The sequence below is a fragment of the Parasteatoda tepidariorum genome, chromosome X2 (assembly GCF_043381705.1).
Source record: "Parasteatoda tepidariorum isolate YZ-2023 chromosome X2, CAS_Ptep_4.0, whole genome shotgun sequence".
Classification (NCBI taxonomy): domain Eukaryota; kingdom Metazoa; phylum Arthropoda; class Arachnida; order Araneae; family Theridiidae; genus Parasteatoda; species Parasteatoda tepidariorum.
Genome location: NC_092215.1, coordinates 10642277 through 10663598, shown reverse-complemented (window position 1 = coordinate 10663598; position 21322 = coordinate 10642277). Strand labels below are relative to the sequence as shown.

The following is a 21322-nucleotide window of genomic DNA, read 5'->3' as shown; positions in this document are numbered from 1 at the left end:
CAGTCAAATAAAACAAAACAAATATATATAGTAACAATTTTAATAAGGGCAAGGTAAATTCTTTTTTCTCAAGTAACAATTTAAGTATGGTCCCCCCTCAATAAATTTTATCTGACGAAGTCAATGCTTAAAAGAGAGATTGATTTACACGATTAATCTGAGACAATTAAGAATTTAAAATGCTGAATTCGCAAACCAGACAACTCTATTTTTGCTGTAGCACGTTTAGAATCCATACTGAACCTGTTACTGAAAATCTAAAAAATGCACAAATATTGAAGTCAAATTAAATGCAAGACACGATATTATGATGTGGCATAAAAGCATCAATACGCGGAATCTTTGAGACACGTGACCAAAAATGTATTAGTGGTAATGGATGGAAAAATTTACCAATATGATATTTGCATAAAAGCGAAATAACAAGAAATGTCCTCCGAGATCTACTAATAATCGATAGTTGCATATGAATCTTTGGGAGAGTACAGATTGGATTATAATTTGGTGGTGCCAAATATGTTCTTAATATAACTGGTGATTATTTTCGAGATTTGTTCCCGTTTATGCTCCCAAGAAAAATGTTTTGATTATTTTTGTACATCCAAAGCACAAGTTGAAAATATAATGGATAGAGAGATTAAAGCTGTCCTCACAGATAATTGCATGAAATTTTGTTCTGCGAAGTTTGAAGATTCCTTATCCGGTATAAAGATGAGAAGTACAAATGCTCCAAAAAAAGAATGATATTGCTGAAACAGAACAGGATGAAGTACTATAATGTTTGAAGCTGAATTACCAAAAAGTTTGTGGGCAGAATTACAGCCAACTCATTTATTTATTTGAAGAACAGATTTCTACACAAGAATACTAATAATGAAATTCCATGGCATGGTCGTAAATGCTTTATTTGACACTTAACGTAAATGCTTCATTTTACTCTATTTGGTACTTAGTAATATTATCCCTATTTATCCCTTTTACATTTTCCCTTCGCTTACTTTTTGACTTATAACTCAGTTAAATGCATGCTTTTGCTGATAGTATGTGACAGTGACAAGTATAGTCTTTATTATTTTGTTTTCTTCATTTACAGATAGATAATTGATGCTCTTTCTTTTAGTTTTACACATTAAAGTGCATTTACTTTTAAACTAGTCTTATCTCATTTATTTATCCCATTGCATCAGCGGAAAATAACAGTAACTATTAGTTGCTAACTAACATTACTAATAACAGTAACTATTAGGAACTAACAAACTAATCTCCGAGCAATTCATTGGTGTTTTAAAAAAAAGAATTTTTGTCAAAAGTCATAAATCTAATCATTTTTTTAAAAATAAAAATACAATATTTTTATTACAATGCGCAAGAGTTTATTAAAAAAATGTGAATATCAAAAATTACGCGTTACAAATATTATGCTCTTAGCTACCCCACAATTACATGAGATTGCCGTTAAATCACTGCTCATGGTGTCCCATGAAGATCACCATTTATATACATTTTTAGGATCTTTATCAAAAATTAAAACAAAACACAAGTGGTGAGTTAAGGCTATCGAAATCCGACAAATTATCGTAAAAGGAAGGCGAGTGTAATGATCAACGAGACAGATTTAATTGTGCGAAAAAATGCGCACATTTTTCTAAAATTACATATTACATATTCTAAATTACACATTAACAACGATTTATACGGAACTCATTGGTATCATATAAAAATACTAGTCTTTGCACTAACTGTACACTTTCTAAAAGTATAGCTTATAACACACAAAACAAGAAATATCAAAACAGTTGTTTTCTTCTAGAGTAAAAGAAATATATATATTTTCTAAAATTAATCTTAATTTTAAAATTACTCTAAAAACAATAGAATAAGAAAAAAAGTCTAATGAAAGCAGTGATGGGGAAACATCCTTGTCGTTTTTTATTTATTTTTTTCTTTTCGATTAAACTAATGCCTAGTAGCCATATTGAAAGCCTATCCTTTCAACACATATGTTACGGAGAGCAATAGTTGTCGAAAACAGATGAGCTTCTCTCTAAGAAAAGCAAAAACATAAATTCAATTTTAAAAAAAGAAAATAATAAAATGCGTCTTAAGTGAGAAACGCATTACAGGCTTAAATGATTAACGATTTTTCCTCATCTCATTAAATAAAAAAAAATCCTCATGCAATGAAAGGAATGAAATGTAATTAATTCACTTAAAAGAAAATGAGTTGGTTTCTTTTTTTTCTAGTTTTTTATGTTTATTCTAACGTCAAAAAACATTTTTTTTTCAATTATTGTAGCAAAAAAAAATTTCGATATATTAAGGCTTATTAAAAAATATTCTTCAAAAATAACATTAACTAAATAGCTATGATAAGATTCATTTTAATGCTCTAAGAATAAGTAAAATGAATGTATAACAGATTGTTATTTTAATTAATTATAATGTTAAAAATTATTTTGCTTTCTTGGATTGATGAGATATGATGGGTTGTGTAGTGAAACTCCATAAAGTCTGATTGAACCAGTCAATTAAAACTAAACAATAAATAGTTGAGAAATGTCGTGAGAAAGGGAAATGGGCAATGTATTCAAAAGGATTGTTTCAATTCTTATTGCTCAAAGAGTAATTAGATTGAATAAATAACAGATTGTTATTTCGATTAATTATAGCTTTGAAAAAGATTTTGTTTGTCTGAATTACGGAGTTATAATGGGTTGTGTATATTACGTAGTAAAACTCTATAAAGCCTGATTGAATCAGTCAAATAAAACAAAACAATAAATAGTAACAATACATCTTCGGAAAAGGAAATTGCATTGTACTGAAAAGAGTATGGATTCTTTTAATTTAAGAGTAAGTAAATAGAATAAAAGAGATTGCTATTTCAATTAAAGGAAGCTTTAAAAAAGATTTTGTTTGCTTGAATTGAGTTATGATGGTTTGTGTACTAAACGTAAAGTTTAATTGAAGTAAGCAATTAAAATAAAACAATAAATTGTGGCAAAATATCTTTAGTAAATGTGAAAAGGATTGTATCAATTCCACAATTCATTTTGAAATAAACACCTATTATTGCACTTAAATTGAACTGTGCTTTTACCATTAATTTGTAAATCAATTTAACTTTATCTAAAAGTATTAAAAGAAAAAAAACTGAGCGTAACACTCACAAATGGCAAACTTTATACTTCATTCATGTCGTGAAATTAATTTCCTAAAATCAATTAATGGTTCACGACCATTTAAAATTTATAAAATACAAAAGAGTAATATGGTGAAATTATGTACAATTTTATGTACTAATCTCAATTAAAAAACTTCTTAGTATATCACACTCATTTTCCTTCACACATAACACAAATTGAGAGATTTACCATGCGTTAATCTGTTTTCTGAATTCAGCTCCGGTTTTAGAATCTTGTTATTGTTTACACCAAATTCCCCATTCATAGATTTTTGTATATCTAATTTCGCTATTAAGCGTAATTTTTTTAAACAGACAGTGCACGGTTATACTGCAGAAAAAAAATTTGTGTGTTACCATACAAATCTCGAAACATAATTCTGACAAAGAATGTTTGGGACTACCTTGACAAACAAGCTTTGAATTCTCCTCCATGATTGCTACATGAGCTAATACAAAGTTCTTTCTGTGTCTGGTCTTCCATTTTGCCTTCCTTCGGACAACTTAATTAGTAGGTTGAAAAGCAGAAGCTAGCAATATATTGCAGTTAAGGATGGGTAACTTTGATCAGCGATAGTTGAAGTAAACATAAAACTTTGCTGCTTATAACCAACTTTGCCTACAACCTTTAAAAAGTTGATTGGTATGAAAGTTTCGAGCTAAATTGCTTACTTAAGATTGAAACCAATTTCGTGTAAAGATATATCATTCTGCAGAATTATTCTAATTTAGGAAATAAATAGCATCAAGTGTATTACATTTGTAATCAATTCAAATTTCTTCAATAGGGCCAGTGTGGACATGTCCACGCTAGCCAAAGGAGGACTTGTGTTTGTTAATGCGTAATGCTGGTTAATTGAAACTCTACAGAGCAAAAGTTAATATCAAAATAAGTATAAAAAACGGTATAATTTATAGCATACTATCCCCTTTTGTTAAAATTCTGAAAATGAAATGCGTTAATAAAAGAGTAAAGAGAAAATTTGAAAGTTACTTTCGCACCTTAAAAATCTTCTTTAACGAATCTCTACTGAAGTAATCACAGTGTGATTATGCAACTGCACATCAGTGTTGTCAATCTCATAGAGGAAACTTTACCAATAAATAAAAAAATTTTATTCAAGATGTCCAACTCTAGCACTATGTCCACTTTCCCGAACTGCTAATGATGAAGCATTTGTATTATAATTTGATTCTTTTTGAAAATGTCACTTAGCCGGTTCTTCCTTTTTTATTGACTTCAAATATCATTTTCTTTATCAAACACTGAATTCTAATATCTAGTGAATAATAATTTTATTTTTAAAAATAACTTTCCTGAACTATAAAAGTTGTTTTTCCATTTAAATTTTAAAAATCCTCCGACACAATCTAGTATATATCTAGATATTGATCTAATATCTAGTGAATAATAATTTTATTTTTAAAAATGACTTTTCAGAAGCATAAAAAGTTGTTTTTCCTCTTAAATTTTAAAAATCCTCCGACACAATCTAGTATATATCTAGATATTGATCTAATATCTAGTGAATAATAATTTTATTTTTAAAAATAACTTTTCAGAACTATAAAATTTTGTTTTTCCATTTAAATTTTCAAAATCCTCCGACACAATCTAGTATATATCTAGATATTGATCTAATATCAAGTGAATTATTTTATTTTTAAAAATAACTTTCCTGAACTATAAAAAGTTATTTTTCCATTTGAATTTTAAGAATCCTCCGACACAATCTGTAGTATATATCTAGATATTGATCTAATATCTAGTGAATAATTTTATTTTTAAAAATAACTTTCCTGAACTATAAAAAGTTATTTTTCCATTTGAATTTTAAAAATCCTCCGACACAATCTAGTATATATCTAGATATTGATCTATCTAGTGAATAATAATTTTATTTTTAAAAATAGCTTTTCAGAACTATAAAAATTGTTTTTCCATTTAAATTTTAAAAATCCTCCAGCTCAAGCAGAATTAAAGGACTGCTTTTAATTTATTCTGGCCCCAGAGGTTCCATACTCGTTGATCCTGCCGTGCATCCCTGTCGATAAAATACTGGGGATTCAGCTAATTTCTCCCCCCCCCCCCAGAACACAAAGTAAATGCAATGGACATAGTAGGCCTTTTCTCTTGATGGGCTGCTACGCCATTGAGTTTAGTTTAATTTATAATTGACTCCTTTGAAGTTCAGATCATTTAGCGAAGTAAAAATGATTTAATTGATATTACCGTAAGCTTCTACTTAGATGAAGGCATGAAATTTCAGACAGACAAAATTTTTTCCTCACTACTCTTTAACATTCATGAAAAATATAAACTATTTCTAAAATATTAATAGATGTAGTATGAAGAAAAATAATAATCATTTTCCTTTCCACCAAGTATGATTGTAAGACCTCCAAATCTTGATCGTAAGACACGATTTTCAGAAGATCACCGAAGTCAAGCATCACTGGTTGCAGTCAGTGAGCGATTGGGTGACCATTTTGATCAGCCTGCGAAGTGACGGAGAGTGTGTGGTATTGGTCCCTTTTAAACTGTTCTCTGTAAAGTATTCGACTTAGCATGCAGGTCGTCTGGATACCAAAGCAAGAGAGCCATCCCCTTTGCAGATGATCAAAATTGTAATGGCATGTTTTCGTATCATTATCATGTATGATTCCCAGACTGTCACCAATAGCTTACTCTGCAGCTCTTGCGTGACATAAATAAAGTACTACTAGTTTCCTCCAAATTAAATCATTGGTCATATAGGGTGTTCTCAGAAAGTTGTGGATAATGGGAGAAAACGGAGATCATAATTGGATTATCGGATCGGTCATATTCGGATTAAAGGGTCATCTTTTAATGAATCAGTAAAATAGTGTCAATGGTCTTTATTTATTTTTCTTAATTATTTTTTTTCTTTTTTTTTGGTAGCGCAGTATACTTTATTATTTTTTTTTTCAGTTAATATTCAACGTCGTTCAACAGATTCAACATTTGAAGGATTTATGGTTCAAGCTCTTGATAAAATATCCGGCAGGTACATTGGTCGTTTTTTGGAGGCAGATGGTTTATTTCCTATGGATGAATGCTCAGCAGTGATGCATAGAGATACAAAACAAAAATCCGGTGTTCATTTAGCATGGGTAGCCCCTCTTAACCAAAGAGGAGATGTAATATTCAGGTAAGTTCATCAAGTAAGCAGTTATTTTTACCTCATAACTAAACTTAAATTGGGGTAACTTGATAACCATACTCTTTTCCTATGAATGAATAAACAGTGATGTAGTATGAGAGCAATTTTTTAACCCTAAGTAACTAAAATCGATGTAACTAGATAAGCACTCAAGTAAGCAATTTTTTAACCCCTCATAATGAACAGTGCTTGATTTATCATAGAGAATAAGAGGCCCAGGCCTAAGGACCTGGGCCTCTGGGGGGCCCCTGAATGCTAAAAATAATTCTTCTTTGAGTTTTTGTTAAGAATTGTCAATTAGAGTAAAAAGTGAACAAAACTTTAAATAAATTTAAGCTCTAATTTACTAATATATAGCCATTTTCTTGCGTCATAAATAATTTAAGAGCACCTCATAATTAAAGAACATGTAAATTTAGTTCAAAGTAATGAGCAAGGGTGCTTAGGGCCCCCGCATTTCTTGATCAGGCCTTGCCTGTGAATGAATATTCAGCAGTAATGTATAAACGGTGATAAAGTATGAAAGCAATTTATTAACCCTAATAACTAAAATCAATGTAACTAGGTAAGCAATTTCTTAACCCCTCATAACTTAACTTAAATTGGTGTAACTAGGTAACTTTTCCTATGAATGAATATTCAGCAGTAATGTATAATCAGCGATTGAGTACGAAAGTAATTTTTTGATGAAGTATGAAACCTAAATAACTAAAATCAAATTAACTAGGTAAGCATTCCAATCATGAACTACGTGCTTATTTTTATTTTATTTTCTATTTATGTCAAACAAAATATTGTATTATAATGGAAATACTCTTAAATTTTTATTATCAATTATTCAAATTCTTCAGTATAGAAAAATAATAAAATTTAGCATTTGCGAGTCTTTAAATGTGTTAAAATATTATCGATAATTTCCCGAAATCGTAAAACTGGCAAAAGTCAGGAGTCTTATCTGATGATTAACGAATGTTTAGCTATCGAGGGTAACAAAGGTAACACAGTGATAAATTATGCAAATAAGAAATAACACTAAAATTTTGACGAAATTTATAACTTATTCGACATACAATCATTAAAATTAACAAAAATAATAATAATAATTGGGAAATCGTTCTACCCTAAAAAACATTTCAAACAAAACAAATTAGATTTTGAAATACAGCAGCAGTTCGATATAACGAATGCGGCACATTACAAAAAGTTCGCTATTACGACAAATTTGCAGTTTACCGTCTAAAAGTTAATACTAAAGATACAACATTTGTATTTGGATAATGAGTTAAGAATTACTAGCATTCTGTTATTACAACAGAATTATGTTTAGGGAAATACATTTTTTTTATGCTGTTTTAGTTATGAAAAAAGATTTAAATCGAAAACAATTTTTCTTTATTTCTGGTATCAATACGGAACATCGTTTCTTTCTTGCAATTTTAACCCCTTATTTTTCATCACTAAAGCAATGTGTACTCTACCACAGACTAAGTTATCTTCTTCCTAACATAAGAAAAGTTTCTCTGTTATTTTTCGAAGTCCAGCCGCCCATTTCAAAAGAATTCACTGATAAACAAGCTATAGATATCGGGCATGGCGTTTACCTTTTCTAATGTAGTTAGTTAAGCTGATTTCAAATCTGAAATTCATTTTAATCTATCATGTCAGGATTTTTAGATATTGATAAAAATTAATTTTCACGGAATATCCATAATTAATATCCATAGAATACGGTTTAAATTTTAGTAATTTTAAAGAAATACTGTATAAATTTCAGTAATTTAAATGAAACTTTCTTGCATCTGATACAACTTCACATTTTCACCACCGTCACTAAGAATTTGAACATTTCTCTTAAATGAGTGCATTTTATATTTGAACCAAAGAAAGAAGCTCTTTGGAAAAGAAAAAAAGCTCTAGAAGCAAAGAAAAGGCTTCGGATAAAAAACCCTACTTCAACAATTACATGAGTTTAATGATTTGATTCAGGCTGTGACATGAATTCAATATAATTAAATATTTATTCGAATGTAAATACTATTTCAAAAACTGATTAATAAGCAAAGTTTAATTTTAAGCTTGCGAAAACGAACATTTACTGCATATCCTGATTTTTCTTAATAGTACTTGATACAATTATGTAATATATTTAATATTATTATTATATATAATGTATCAATTGGCGATAGTTTATCAGGCAGCTAATTTTGTGATAAGTTGAAAACATTGACAAAAATTATAAAATGTTTCATTTTAATATAAATTTTTTAAAAAAATAATAAAAACCTGTTGATGAAGCATTAGCATAACACGTTAAGTGTAATTAATGAAATTCAGAAAAACTATTAGAATCCTAAAAATTTTGTTGAATAGTATGAAGTGCGTAAAGTTCCTTCCATAAACTTTAAACGAATCCTTGTTCTTTAGTTGATTTTATTTTTAAAAAAATTTTATTTCATCAAAATAAACATTTCATTACTTTAAATTTGGGCTTAATTCGCTATAGCTCAAATCAAATGGGAAGTAAATTCATACGATTGTTAAAAGTAATTTTCTTTTTCTGATGCTTTTTTTCAAAAGCTTTTTTTTTCTGTGCTATTTTATTTTATTTGGTGTTTTTTCCCACCCGATGCTTTTTTTTTCTTTTTTTTCGTTCACCATTTGCTATTGTGTAGACTTTCAAAATGTACAACACTGAAGTATACCTTAGATTAAGGATGTATTTTCAGTGAGTATAGATTTTATGTGTGCAGTATTTTAAATTAGATATTTCTATACACTACATATATGAGACATAATCTGACTGTTTTCTCAGGTAATGATATGTTCATAGAACTTAATGTAACAGTAAATAGCTCTAGTAAAATACAAAAGGTTGAAAAAGTATGTATATGTAAACTTAATTTTTTCCATTAATCTCTCTTTTCTTGCATTCTTTTTCGGACACGCATCAAAACACTAAAAAATTAACTTTTCTAAAACACTTTTATACAGTAATAGAGCTCATCTGTTACTCCCATTTGTTGAGAATATTAACAAGTTACCGTTCTATTTCAACTTCATAGTCTTATTTTAACATTGGTTTGGTTAACTTAATGTTACTTTATGTTACATTGGTCCGGTTAACTTAATGAATCTCCAAAATAGCACTTAATATAGAAAAAAAAATTTTAAAGATATTTATTGTTACTTTTGCAGTAATTTTTCCTGCTCTTGTAACTAAACAGAATTTTAAAGTTAACACGAAAACCATTAAATTTAGTTGTTGCCAGAGCTTCACGTTTTGATCTGTGTTATGCTCCCATCTCTTGAGAATGCATAATTAGATTTGAACGAGCATGGTGTAAGACGGCTCAACAGTATTGTACACTGCTAGCGAAGTCAAATATTAGCTCACATTGCCAACAATTGATTAACATACACAACAATTACTATACATATGCAGTTACCACAGTGCCCTCGCATGTGCATAAATATACAGTGCTATACAATTTTCATTATATTGTATCCCTAATTTAGTGGCACTTGTGTCTAAAATAAATTACTTTTTTTTAGAGGAATTATAATTGAAAAGAAAACTAAATTTTATGATGGTCTGTTATCACGATTGGAACCACAAAGAACTAGAAGAAAATTATTTTAATTTGAAACTCAAAAAGTGTTAAAAATAAAGCCATGTCCTTCAAATAGTTGGAGTTCTTTTCTTTTTCCTTACTTCTTGAAACATTACATTGTAAAATATTTCTCGGCTACAAAACGGTTAGTGACCAGCAAAAAGTATTCTAGTCACTGAGCATAAAAATAAATGTTTGGCCTTCAAGTTTTCAAGACCATAAAAATGCAAGTATGTTCATAAATTTATTTTCATAAAAAATTACATCGTTTATATTTTCATATAGAAGCTGACGTAAACTATCTTTATTCTTGCAAGAAAATGTTCCAAAGCTATAGTCATAAAATTCAATGAAATTTTTACAGATGCTAGAAAACTTATAGATAAATCATATCCTTAAAATTAGCTATAAAACTGAATAAGGAGAAAGTAACATAACATTGAAAATCAGGTTATGTTTTCTAAAATCATTATCAAAACTTGGCGATTTTTCACTTTCGAAAACTAAAAATATATATAAAACTCACTATACAACATCCACACCATGATGAAAATATTTATCTGTAATATTTATTATGACATTGCTATTTTAAAGACACTGATAAGTAAGAAGATTTTTAAAAAATCGAATTTTAAAAAATGAACAATTCACTCACCAAACCTTTTCAACAAAAAAAAATTTTTATTTAAAAAATAGGGTCTTGTAAATAATTTATTAGCTTACTATTTACTTATATTACTATTACTTATATTACTATTACTTATATTAAAATAACTATTTACTTATTGCTTAATTAACTTGAAATGGAAAAAAATGCTAAGAATTCACAGTTGAATTTAAAAATGTAAAAACGACTTTTCAGTACAAAACNTCTTGTAAATAATTTATTAGCTTGAAAATAACTATTTACTTATTGCTTAATTAACTTGAAATGGAAAAAAATGCTAAGAATTCACAGTTGAATTTAAAAATGTAAAAGCGACTTTTCAGAACAAAACAAAACAAAAATTATAGCCCTTGGCTAATCCGTTTAACTTCATGTAAAGAATAACAGAAAATGTACTAGGAAACGCAAAATGTATTTTTAAATCCGATTTCAAAATCATTCTCCAAAAAATTTAAAATCAATGAAAACTTGGATTACTTGGTTTCAGAAATTGACGTTTTTCTTTGGATTCTTGTCAGCAAGGATCATTTGGAGTTAAAAATGTCATTTTTTATAACTTTACCATTGTAATTTAGTAGTTAATTTACAGGCCTAGAATTTTCCATCAGCCCTCCTAATACCTGTAAGATTTTATTGAATTTTAAAGATTTTAACTTAGTAATGTTTCATTACTGGAAAATTTTCTTCATCTCGGGCTTCATAAATTCTTTTTTTTACCCGAGATATAAATATTAATATTTTTTAATCAATACATTATGAGAAAATATCCGAATGGATTATAAGGATGGATTGTTACAAAGAGTGATTTTTATCATTCAATTAGTTTTCCAAATATAGTTTTTCAATCTTTTTTTGTTTAATGAAAATACTAAATTTCAATGAACTTTTTTCTTAAGGCTTTGATAAAAAACTTTATTTTGAGCAACTGTTTGTTAAAATTAAAATGAAATCCAATTAAATCCAAGAAATACATGACTTCCCTATTAATAATAAAGAATTGTTAGATGACAGATAACTTCAGTCAGCCTCGCTTTAAAGAATACCATTGGTTCTAGCCAATTATATTCATAAGAGGGTTATTCGTTTATAAGGGGAGAGTCTTAAATGTTATGTTTTTTTTTTAAATTTTACTTTGAAAAGGTATAAAACACATAGTACAATGTTTTGAAGAAATAAATTTTTTTAATAATGATCCTAAAAGACAAATGTCATTTAAATTTAGATGAAAACAAATCGATACTACTAAATAGTATAATCATTTATATGAAATTATGATTCATATGTATATAATACTACTTATTCTTTTACAAAGAAATCAGTAATTGAAGACTGTTTTGACTCCCATTTAACACAACATTTCTCCACTTCTTACCTTCCTTCATTCTAAAAATTGTGCGAGTGAAGTAAGACAAAGTGAGTAAAAAAAACCTTCTCATTTACTGTATAACAGTTTATAAGATTTTATTAATTCTTAAAGTACTCAAACTTCATTTAGAGCATTAAATGGGTAGGAAGTCCCTATTGAATTGACTGGGTATTCTAGTCTCCTCTTCTTAACTAAAGCTGGAAACTCCATTGCAACTGGTAAAAAAAAAAAAAAAAAATTTAAAAAAGGTCTCTTCTTTATACAATTGAGCGAGGACTGGTAACCATTAATAATAATTTAAATGCGGAAATTTAACATAGATTTCATATAAAATAATTTGGCTCCATTACATTTCATTCGTCGAAGCAGGTTATTCAATCATCCGATACACAATTAGTAAATGAGGATGACTATATTTTAATGAATTAGTTTCAAATTTAATTAGAAATATTTTGTGATATTAAAGTTCAATTAAAAATCTTCATTAGAATATACCCTGATATATTGATATGTGTTTAAAATTAACTTAAAAGTACAAAAATAAAATAATATTTATAATTCTTCATATCTCAATAACTATCCCAATAACATATTCAATCTCTTGTGATTAGACAAAAAAAAAAAAAGTCTTTCCTTCACATGCATAAAGAGGGACGTAGAAAAAGACATATCATATATGGCCATTTACAAAAATTAACAGCTTTAAGTGATTTCAGAAACATAAAGAATTTAGATAATTTACTGCAAAGTATGAAAATTAAGTTTTAAATGACAATACATTTTATTGATTCTCTTCTCACTAATATTAATGAATCATCTACATTTGATATAAATGAACTGAATTCAGCTAATATTTTTTTATTTTCCCTTCATTATGCTAAATGTGAATGAGATTAAACCTGCCTGTAAAATTCTTCTGCGGTTAACATTTTAATGGTTTCAATGCCATTCGCTCACTTGAGACATTAACTCTGTTACTTCTCTACTCTATGGTTTCTAAGGCTTCCCGCAACCACGGAACTAGCAGCTTTTTCGTCCCTCAATGAAATAGATATCCCACAAAAACAAATTTATAATTTGTAAGCTACAAATCGCTTGTGGTTGCCCCCTTATCATGGTGAACGCTAGAGGGCTTGAACGGCGATAGGACTACTCGTCTGGTCAGCAGAGGGGGAAATAAGGAGTGATAGATTTATGAGGAATTAGAATGCAGAACGCCTTATCTTAACAATTTGTTCTTGTGGAATATAACATTTCTTTCAATTTGTTTTTGTGGGATATCTATTTCATTCAGGGACGAAAAAGCTGCTAGTTCCGTGATTGTGGGAAGCCTAAGTACAAACTGGTTGTGTAGCAAATTGTAGATCTCAACTTTTGGCATGATGGATACTAGAAAATGAAAGGACAAGCAAAAAAAGATTTGATAGCAACATGATGAATCTGTAAATAAGAAGACTTGCTGTCCTATTTGCTCTTGTGGAATTATAATTGAATATAAAATTATTCCACTCATGTCAATAGGAATCTTTTTGTGGTGACGTTTTGGCTCAGCAAGATTGAATAAAAGTATCTTCTAGTGGTAGTGTTTAGTCTTAGAAGGAGAAGTATAATAAAAAAAATAAAGTGGCGGCTTGCAAAGAAAAGAAAAATTCTTTTAGGAAAAAAGAAAGTTAAGCACATTCATAACTAAGAAAAATTGGAATAGAAAAATAGTTGCATGTTTTTAACAAGATCATAACATGAATTTAATGAAATAAATTAATTAATGAAAGTAAGCAATGTTTTCCTGAAAGAAAAATAATAAATTTTTAACTTTGAAATTAAAAAAACACACTTAAATTTTTTGTATATGAGATTATTGTATTTCATGTCAGTGAAAAGAAAAATCGGTACCAACAACTTATTTGTTACAAGGGTTTCTCCGGAAAATAGTTCTCCACAACCAACAATCTCAGTTTATTACCTCCCTGAGAGACCCCCTAAAAAAGGTCAAACTTTTATTTTAGAATTTTGATCCCCTTTCTAGAATTCCATTTTTTCTTTTCTTTTAAGGAAACCATTTTCTATGTATCCAAGTATCCAACATTAAAATCTCCCATTTGCCCAGATACATAATGTAATCACTGATAAAGAAACTAAATCCCCATCACTTTAAACTGTAAATTTTGACTTTTCCTTTAGATAAAAAGATTAAATTTTAACAATGAATTATAAAGCTACTTGACTCTAAAGAAGAAAAAACGCGAATCACAAAAAGAAAACTTATGAATGAGAAAAAAAAATCCTAAATTTTCCAATTATACATTAAAAATTTTATATTATTTTAAAAATCACTAGCTTTTTCAGAAGCTTTGAACCAGAAAATTTACCAATAAACTTTCAGAAAGCTTTAATCATAGCATAAATGCCAACCAGAATATCCAAGCTCCCCCACAATATTTAAAGTGGTAGAGAAATAACAATTGACGTAAATAGTATAATTTTGCAACTTAGTATCATCGCAGCACGATTATCAGGTTTTATGCAATTGTTTTCAAGTAGTGATGGTCAAAATCTTTTAAAAACAAATTTATTAAATCAAAATAGAAGAGCATAATATTCACTACTTTACATTACAAACTTCCACTTAATTATAAAATAATAAATAAAATACTATAAAATATTAAATAAAATCCCCTATAAAAATGGGAGAAGTTAGAATGTATGTCATAGAAAATTCTAGAAATTGAGAATCTGGTATGGTGAAATAAAGATTCCTTTCAGATACTTTTGTGATTTCTTTAAAAAATCACCCCTTTACACATAAAAAATTGTAGAAGGAAAGATATAGTCTGTCTATGGAAAGGACACCCCTCAACATTCCTCTGGGAAACTATGGAACTTCCACTATGGTTACGAGGTTTAAGTATTTCAAGTAGGAATGTTGAGCCAATATTTAAGACAGATTTTGGCTTAAGTCAGCGAGAAAAAGGGAATCTGGAAAGTGCTCCATTCTTTAAAATGCAAATTTCTTGTTTCCATAGCAGCAGAGAGCCTTAGATTTTGTGGAGAGGGGAGTTCTTTCTATAGACAAACTATGCACTTTAGCAAGCAATTGCTTTAAGCATCAAAGGATTAGCTTTTTATTCATTCATTTTTAAACAGACTAGTGTAGCAATGCACAGGTAAATGAACATAGTTGGAAAGGTAGAGCAAATCATTAAAAACTCAGCGAACAAAGTAATCCCAGAACTTGAAAATAGCAAAATAAAAGGGCTTCCAAATGCAATAATATCAAAACAGAAATTAATAACAGGATAATGATGGCCTATAGGCGTTATTTTGATTGAGAAACCAACTAAAATCAAAGCTCATTTCCATTAAAACTAAATTTAACTTTTATAATACTCTAACTAAACCTGCATTACTTTATGGCAAGAAATGCAGGCCTTTAAATAAAACCAATAAAAACAAACTACAGTAGAGCGCCGATTATCCGAACTGCTCGGGATCGAACGTGGTTCGGATAATGAAAAGTTCGGATAATTGGAAAGTTGTTTAAAATCTAGTTTAAATTATTATTTATGCACTAACTTCCCTTCACTTTTTCTAGGCTTAGAACTGGCAGAGTACTATCTAATACAGCTCTGGCGTGTTTAAAAGTTTTTTTTTTTTTTCAATTTTTAAATACTTTTTATTTTAGTTTTTTAAACTTTTTTTTTTCATTTTGAATTATTTTTATCATACTTCAGCTTTTTATAAATATTCTTTATCAATTACTGATTTTACAAATTTTTTTTTATTTTCCATTGCAAAAGAAATCCAGCAAAGACTTATGTTTCAAAGAAGATGCTCTTTTTTGAGCAGCCATATCCCTTATTCTTTCTAAATAAATCAACTGAACTGGATCAACATCATTTTGACGTTTTAGCCATTTCATTGCAATATTTAATGAATTGCATGCTTCTATATGAGAAGGTTCACTATCTTGAAATTGATCACCTACTTCTTTCTCTTCGTCTGTGGAGTTCCGTTTTTAAATCAAAATTTCAGCATCAATTTCATCATCATTTAAAATTTGAAGTCCTGAGTCGTTTTCAGTGTCTCGACACCAGTCTTCTATTTCTTCTGATGTATAACCTGGCATCTTTTCATCGGGAAGATCTACTGGTTCAGAAGCTTCTGTTTCGTTTATTTATCTGTTAATTATTTTATTCCAAAATTTAAGATTCCAAGCACTGTAATCACTAATCATTAACAATAAGTGACAAGTACCCATCCCCCTATTGTAAAACTTCAGCACATATCTATTCATAAACTCCTTCCTCTTTTCAACCATTGTAGACCGTCAAATTGAAACTCGCATTCTTGATTCAGATAGTTTTCAGTGGAAGAGGGCTAAAGGGGTATGTAGGTTTAACTGTATAACAATGCATGTATGTATTGGCTACTATAAGAAAACTGCTAAAAAAAGGTTGTAAATTAAATATGGTCTTCAGATGTAGTGGATATTATTAATTCTTCTAAATTTAGAAAAATTGCCGATAAGTTAAAAATTATTCTAAGCTTTTAATAGAAAGAAACGAAGCGAATTCAGACATAGTTCGGATAATTGGACATTCGGATAATAAGGGTTCGGATAATCGGCGCTCTACTGTACTAAAATTTAAAAGAAAAATAATCAGAGTCATATACGAAGCTGTCAAAGAAAGCAGTGTTTGGTGGATTCAGTACAATTATGTGTCATACAGAAAATTTAAGCAACCAAACATAATTTCAGCTATTAAATGCTATAGAATAAGATGGCTGGGTCACATCTATAGAAGGGATGATGGTGACCCAGTTAAAAAGCTGACTGGTTTACAGGCAACCAAAAAAGAGGAAGACTAAACACCAAATGTATTGATTCTGTGGAAAAAGATCTCAAAACCGTGGGAATCAATAAATGAAAAAACCTAGTATCTAATTGAGACTAGTTGACCGCTTTGACCTATACAAAGCTGTCATGCTGATGGAAGAAGTGCAACTCTTTACAGCCTTTTGAGTTATATAATTTTTGTTTCCTTAATTTTGTAAAAAAATTAATTGTAATTATTTCACTTTAATTAACGTCTCAACTTATTTGTTAAATCAATTTACAGAATTTCTATAAAAATTAATTTCTGTGTGCATGTAAAAATCTTCAAGTAATGAATTGCAGTTTGATTTTACTCAAATTTTATGCTGATTATGGTAATAAAAATAGTTAATTCAGTGAGACAAAAGATTACAAAGAAAGAACCAATCTCTTTTATTAAAAAATTAACTACATTTTTTTCATGCACTTGTGGGGTACAATTTGCAGCAAACTTTAATAGTTAGTAATAAAACCAAAGTCATATTCTAAGATGTACAACACAGAATACTTCGTTAGAAGCATAAATTGTATGCAATGAATTTATCTGTGCTATACAGCAAAAATTTCTTTTTTAATATATATATACATATATATTTTGATTTTCAAAAGTGTTTTAGCAGGTACATCATTTTTTAAGATATTTAAAAATACTTTTAACATATAATCTATTAAACTATTTAAATTTTAAGTCCAAAATTCATAAACAAATACATAACAATAAAGATATCAACATTTTTAACAAACTCAGATCGATATTTTAATACTATATATATATATATGAATAAATTTCAAAATGGCAGACTAAATGTCAGAGAAAACATTTTGAGTACATGGAGAGGAAACAGTTCCTTTTTAAAACTGTTTTTAAGGCCTTTATTAATATTATTATTGGGGTAAATTCCTGTACTTCAAAGCAGTAAACATCGAAGCTTGGATGTTGATTTAAAAAGAGTTAACAAGAATCCCTTAACACAAGATATTGTTTAGAGATCTGAAACTTGAAAATTACTTAACAAGTTTATATTAAGTTAGTACTAAAATAGTGTCAGAACAAAGGCACCAGCAAAGGTTTTATGTTAAAACTTCATGACTATTATTGCCAAAATATTGGAAATATGAATGACTAGAAAATTTTTACCACAATACATTGGAACCTAAGAGTTTCATAACTGTCAACTATTAAAGGAAAATTAAACATATTATACACTAAACAATGCACTCAGAAAACACAAACAATTCACTTGAAAGATCACACAGTATAAAATACAGCACACTAGTTTTAACACAGTGACTTAGTATACTTAGAGCTAGTTTTAATATATTGCCTTGGTAAGTTTTTATTAATTTATAATTTCAGTTTCGAATAACAGACAAAATACAGAAAAAACCTCAAAAAGTCTAAGCAACAGTGAAGCACTGTGCTTTCAATTTAAGGGGAATAAAAGCATACTTAAATATTAGCAATTCAACTTGAAAATTTAAAACTTCAAAAAAATTATTTTATTTAGCTCAATAAAGATTAAAATAAAAATATAATTAAAGCAGATGTTTTTAATATAGCTACCATAAACAAATGTTTCAGAATTTAATCAATTTTTAGCTGCAAAGCAGAAACTGCAAATTATATATATAAAAAAGTTACTATTTATTCAGAATAAATGAATAATTCTGAAGTAATACTAAGTACTTCTTGAATACAAAGTCATTTGGACAAGTCTCTTAAGAGTGTGCAAGACAGGTACTTATGTATTAGCCTACAAGGAAGTATTATCAGTATCTGTTGCAATTAGCACTTAAAGATGCCAAACCACAGAAGTCAACAAATAATTTTTCAAGAATACTTCAGTCACAAGATAGGATTAGAATCTACAAATGTTTGGCTGGAGTTAAGCTGTGACCAACGATGGAAAATCATTCCAATCATCCACACGAGGAGCGGACTGTTGGCTAGACTTGTTTATTTTTATATTTCGATAACTTCGCCCACCCATGTTGGATCCAGACATTGGTTCACGTCTTTCTTCTCTGTGGATTTCTTTATTTCCCATAGAGCCACCTCCACCTCCGCCGCCGCCGCCACCACCACCACCACTTCTAGGACCAATACCCCCTCGGCCACCACGAGCTCTTCCCCTTCCACGGCGTGAATCATTGAAATTTATCTGAATATCTACAAGCTGTCTGTGACGCCCACGTCTTCCAAACTCTTCATCCTGAAAACAAATTTTCAATTTAAGTATATTTCCTTAAATACTTGCTACAAATATTACAATACTTGCTGTATTTCATTTTAACAACTTTTTTATAAAGTACAACACATTCATTATTACAAATTCTTCTAAAATATAATAAGTAAAAAGCTTTAGTCTAAAAAAATGCAACCACACTACTGTTATTACATTACAAATTTCGAAAATGGCTCAGAGATATTTTTTGAAAATACTTTTTTTTTCTTTTAATTATATAAATCGGGGATTGTGAACATCTTCTGATAAATGTGCCAGTTGAATCATGATCATTATTTTTAGGTATTCAATGTGCCGCTTGTTACATTTCTTTTTTCAAAAATCATCTTTAAATCTCTGCTTTGGTTTTGACATCTGCTGTTTAGTTATTAATTTTGATCAAACATAAATTGAATAGTGTAATTTAATATATTCAGTTAGATAGTAAGATCTGTTAAGCGTCCTAAGCAAAAACTTAATTGTAAGTGAAAAATTAAAAGTAATTAAAATTAAGTTTTTAATTTATTATGGTATGAAAAATGAGATGTATCAATTAAATTCAAAAGATTACAATAATTTGGGATTTTATTCAATTAAAATTGTCAACTTTTTAATTAACAAAAAATATACTATAAGACAATCAAAAACAACTATTGAAATGTTCCATTGTTCAAGGATTACGTTTTTTTAACTTTTAAAGGTCTGCACACTTAAATTCTTAATGCTTTCCCAAGATTGCTTTTTTGATCACCTATGTAGAATTTTCAAGAAACTCTTTCTTCCATTTTCAAAATGTCAATATCCAACCACTTAAAGAAACTTTAAGATCATTCACTTAAACAAAATTATCAACAACAAAAAGAACTGTTATATTTCTTTCAAATCCTAGGTAGGGAAAATCCTGATTTTGTCAGCATTTTGCAGCAAAATTTACTGCCAATTCAAAGTATATTTTAATCCTTTGCTTATGTCATTAAGCATGGTGAAGCCTGTCATTCTGTCAGCCGTAAACAAAAGTTAATATTTAAGCTTTGTATGTTTCATTAATCATTATACTTAAAGATTAAGTTAATCTGAATATTTTATGATCTCAAACAATCTATTATCAATTGGCCCTTTTCAATATCTGAGTGCTGTAAAGGTGCTGCAAAAGTATGAGTTCTGAAAATTTTTGTTCCTTTTCTCTTATAAAAAACCTAATTTCATCAAAAAATTCAAGACATCTAAGAAGAATTTATCCCTGACATTATTAAACAAAAGACATTTACAACATGAAAATTCCATTTATTGTAAGAACTTTAAGGATTTGCAATGCAAACTGCATATAATAGTACACACTTCTGAATCCACCCTAGATGGCTGTCATAAGTTTTTTTTCTTCCAGTGCAAGTGAATAAAAGTAGTTTAATTATTACCAGTCGTGTGCCATTGAAATAACTATTGTGAGTAAATAGTATGCGTGCAATAGGATTGCTTTCTTTGATAAGAATCAATATTTGACCAGCTGGAAGAGAAATTTTGCAGCCTCTAAAGCTGTAAAAAATGTAAGACATAACAAAAAAAGCTGACTGATGGATCAAAAAAAATTACAGAAAAAAAGCTAAGGTAATATGAGCTTGCATTGCAATTTTTATATTTTTTGGAACAGCATTTCTTTTTATACAAGTATATAAAAAAGAGTGTTTGCCATATAAAAAAAGTTTAATTCATAACTTCAGTCTAGATATTTCTTCAACATTAATAATTTTGAATTTTAATAATTTACAGTAAACATAAAGGGAGTATTCAACTCATCTTGTTATTAATTAATTGTAGAGGACCAGTTAAGTGTAGTGTTAAGTAATTAGAGACAAGTGTAGTGTTAAGTAATTAGAGACGAAGTCCTGAAGGTTTAGTCAACATATCAAGTCTGGACATTTGTAATCAAAATGTGTTGACATAAGTTAAAAAGTTTTCTTTTTAAACTTTAAAAATCACAGACAAACTTGTAGCTATTATTTTTGTACAATAAAATAACAATTTAGGCAAAATTTAATTTGGGAGAAAATGTATAAGCTGAAAAAAATAAAATATATAGTGGAAATGATGCCACATGAAATTTTAGCTTTCCTCACAATTTCAATTATTATAGAATATTTAAAACATTTGTAGTTAATATTTATTTATAATCAACTACATTTATGTATAATTTAAAAAATCCTAATGAAC

The 21322-nt window shown here is 28.6% G+C and overlaps 2 protein-coding genes across 3 annotated transcripts in view; one reads left to right on the top strand and one right to left on the bottom strand.

The window, feature by feature from the left end:
- LOC107436077 (putative defense protein Hdd11-like) overlaps positions 1-10053 on the top strand; it is a 49479-nt gene extending 39426 nt beyond the window's left edge. For both annotated transcript variants that reach the window (XM_071188301.1, XM_016051236.3), the window contains 2 exons: positions 6138-6357; positions 9922-10053. In XM_071188301.1, coding sequence (XP_071044402.1) covers positions 6138-6357; positions 9922-10009 — 308 coding nt within the window. In that variant the 3' untranslated portion in view covers positions 10010-10053. The remainder of the gene's footprint in view (positions 1-6137; positions 6358-9921) is intronic.
- A 7205-nt stretch (positions 10054-17258) lies between these two features.
- Positions 17259-21322, bottom strand: part of LOC107448332 (SERPINE1 mRNA-binding protein 1) — a 38081-nt gene continuing 34017 nt past the window's right edge. Inside the window, exon 9 of the mRNA XM_016063860.4 lies at positions 17259-19102. Coding sequence (XP_015919346.1) covers positions 18776-19102 — 327 coding nt within the window. The 3' untranslated portion in view covers positions 17259-18775. The remainder of the gene's footprint in view (positions 19103-21322) is intronic.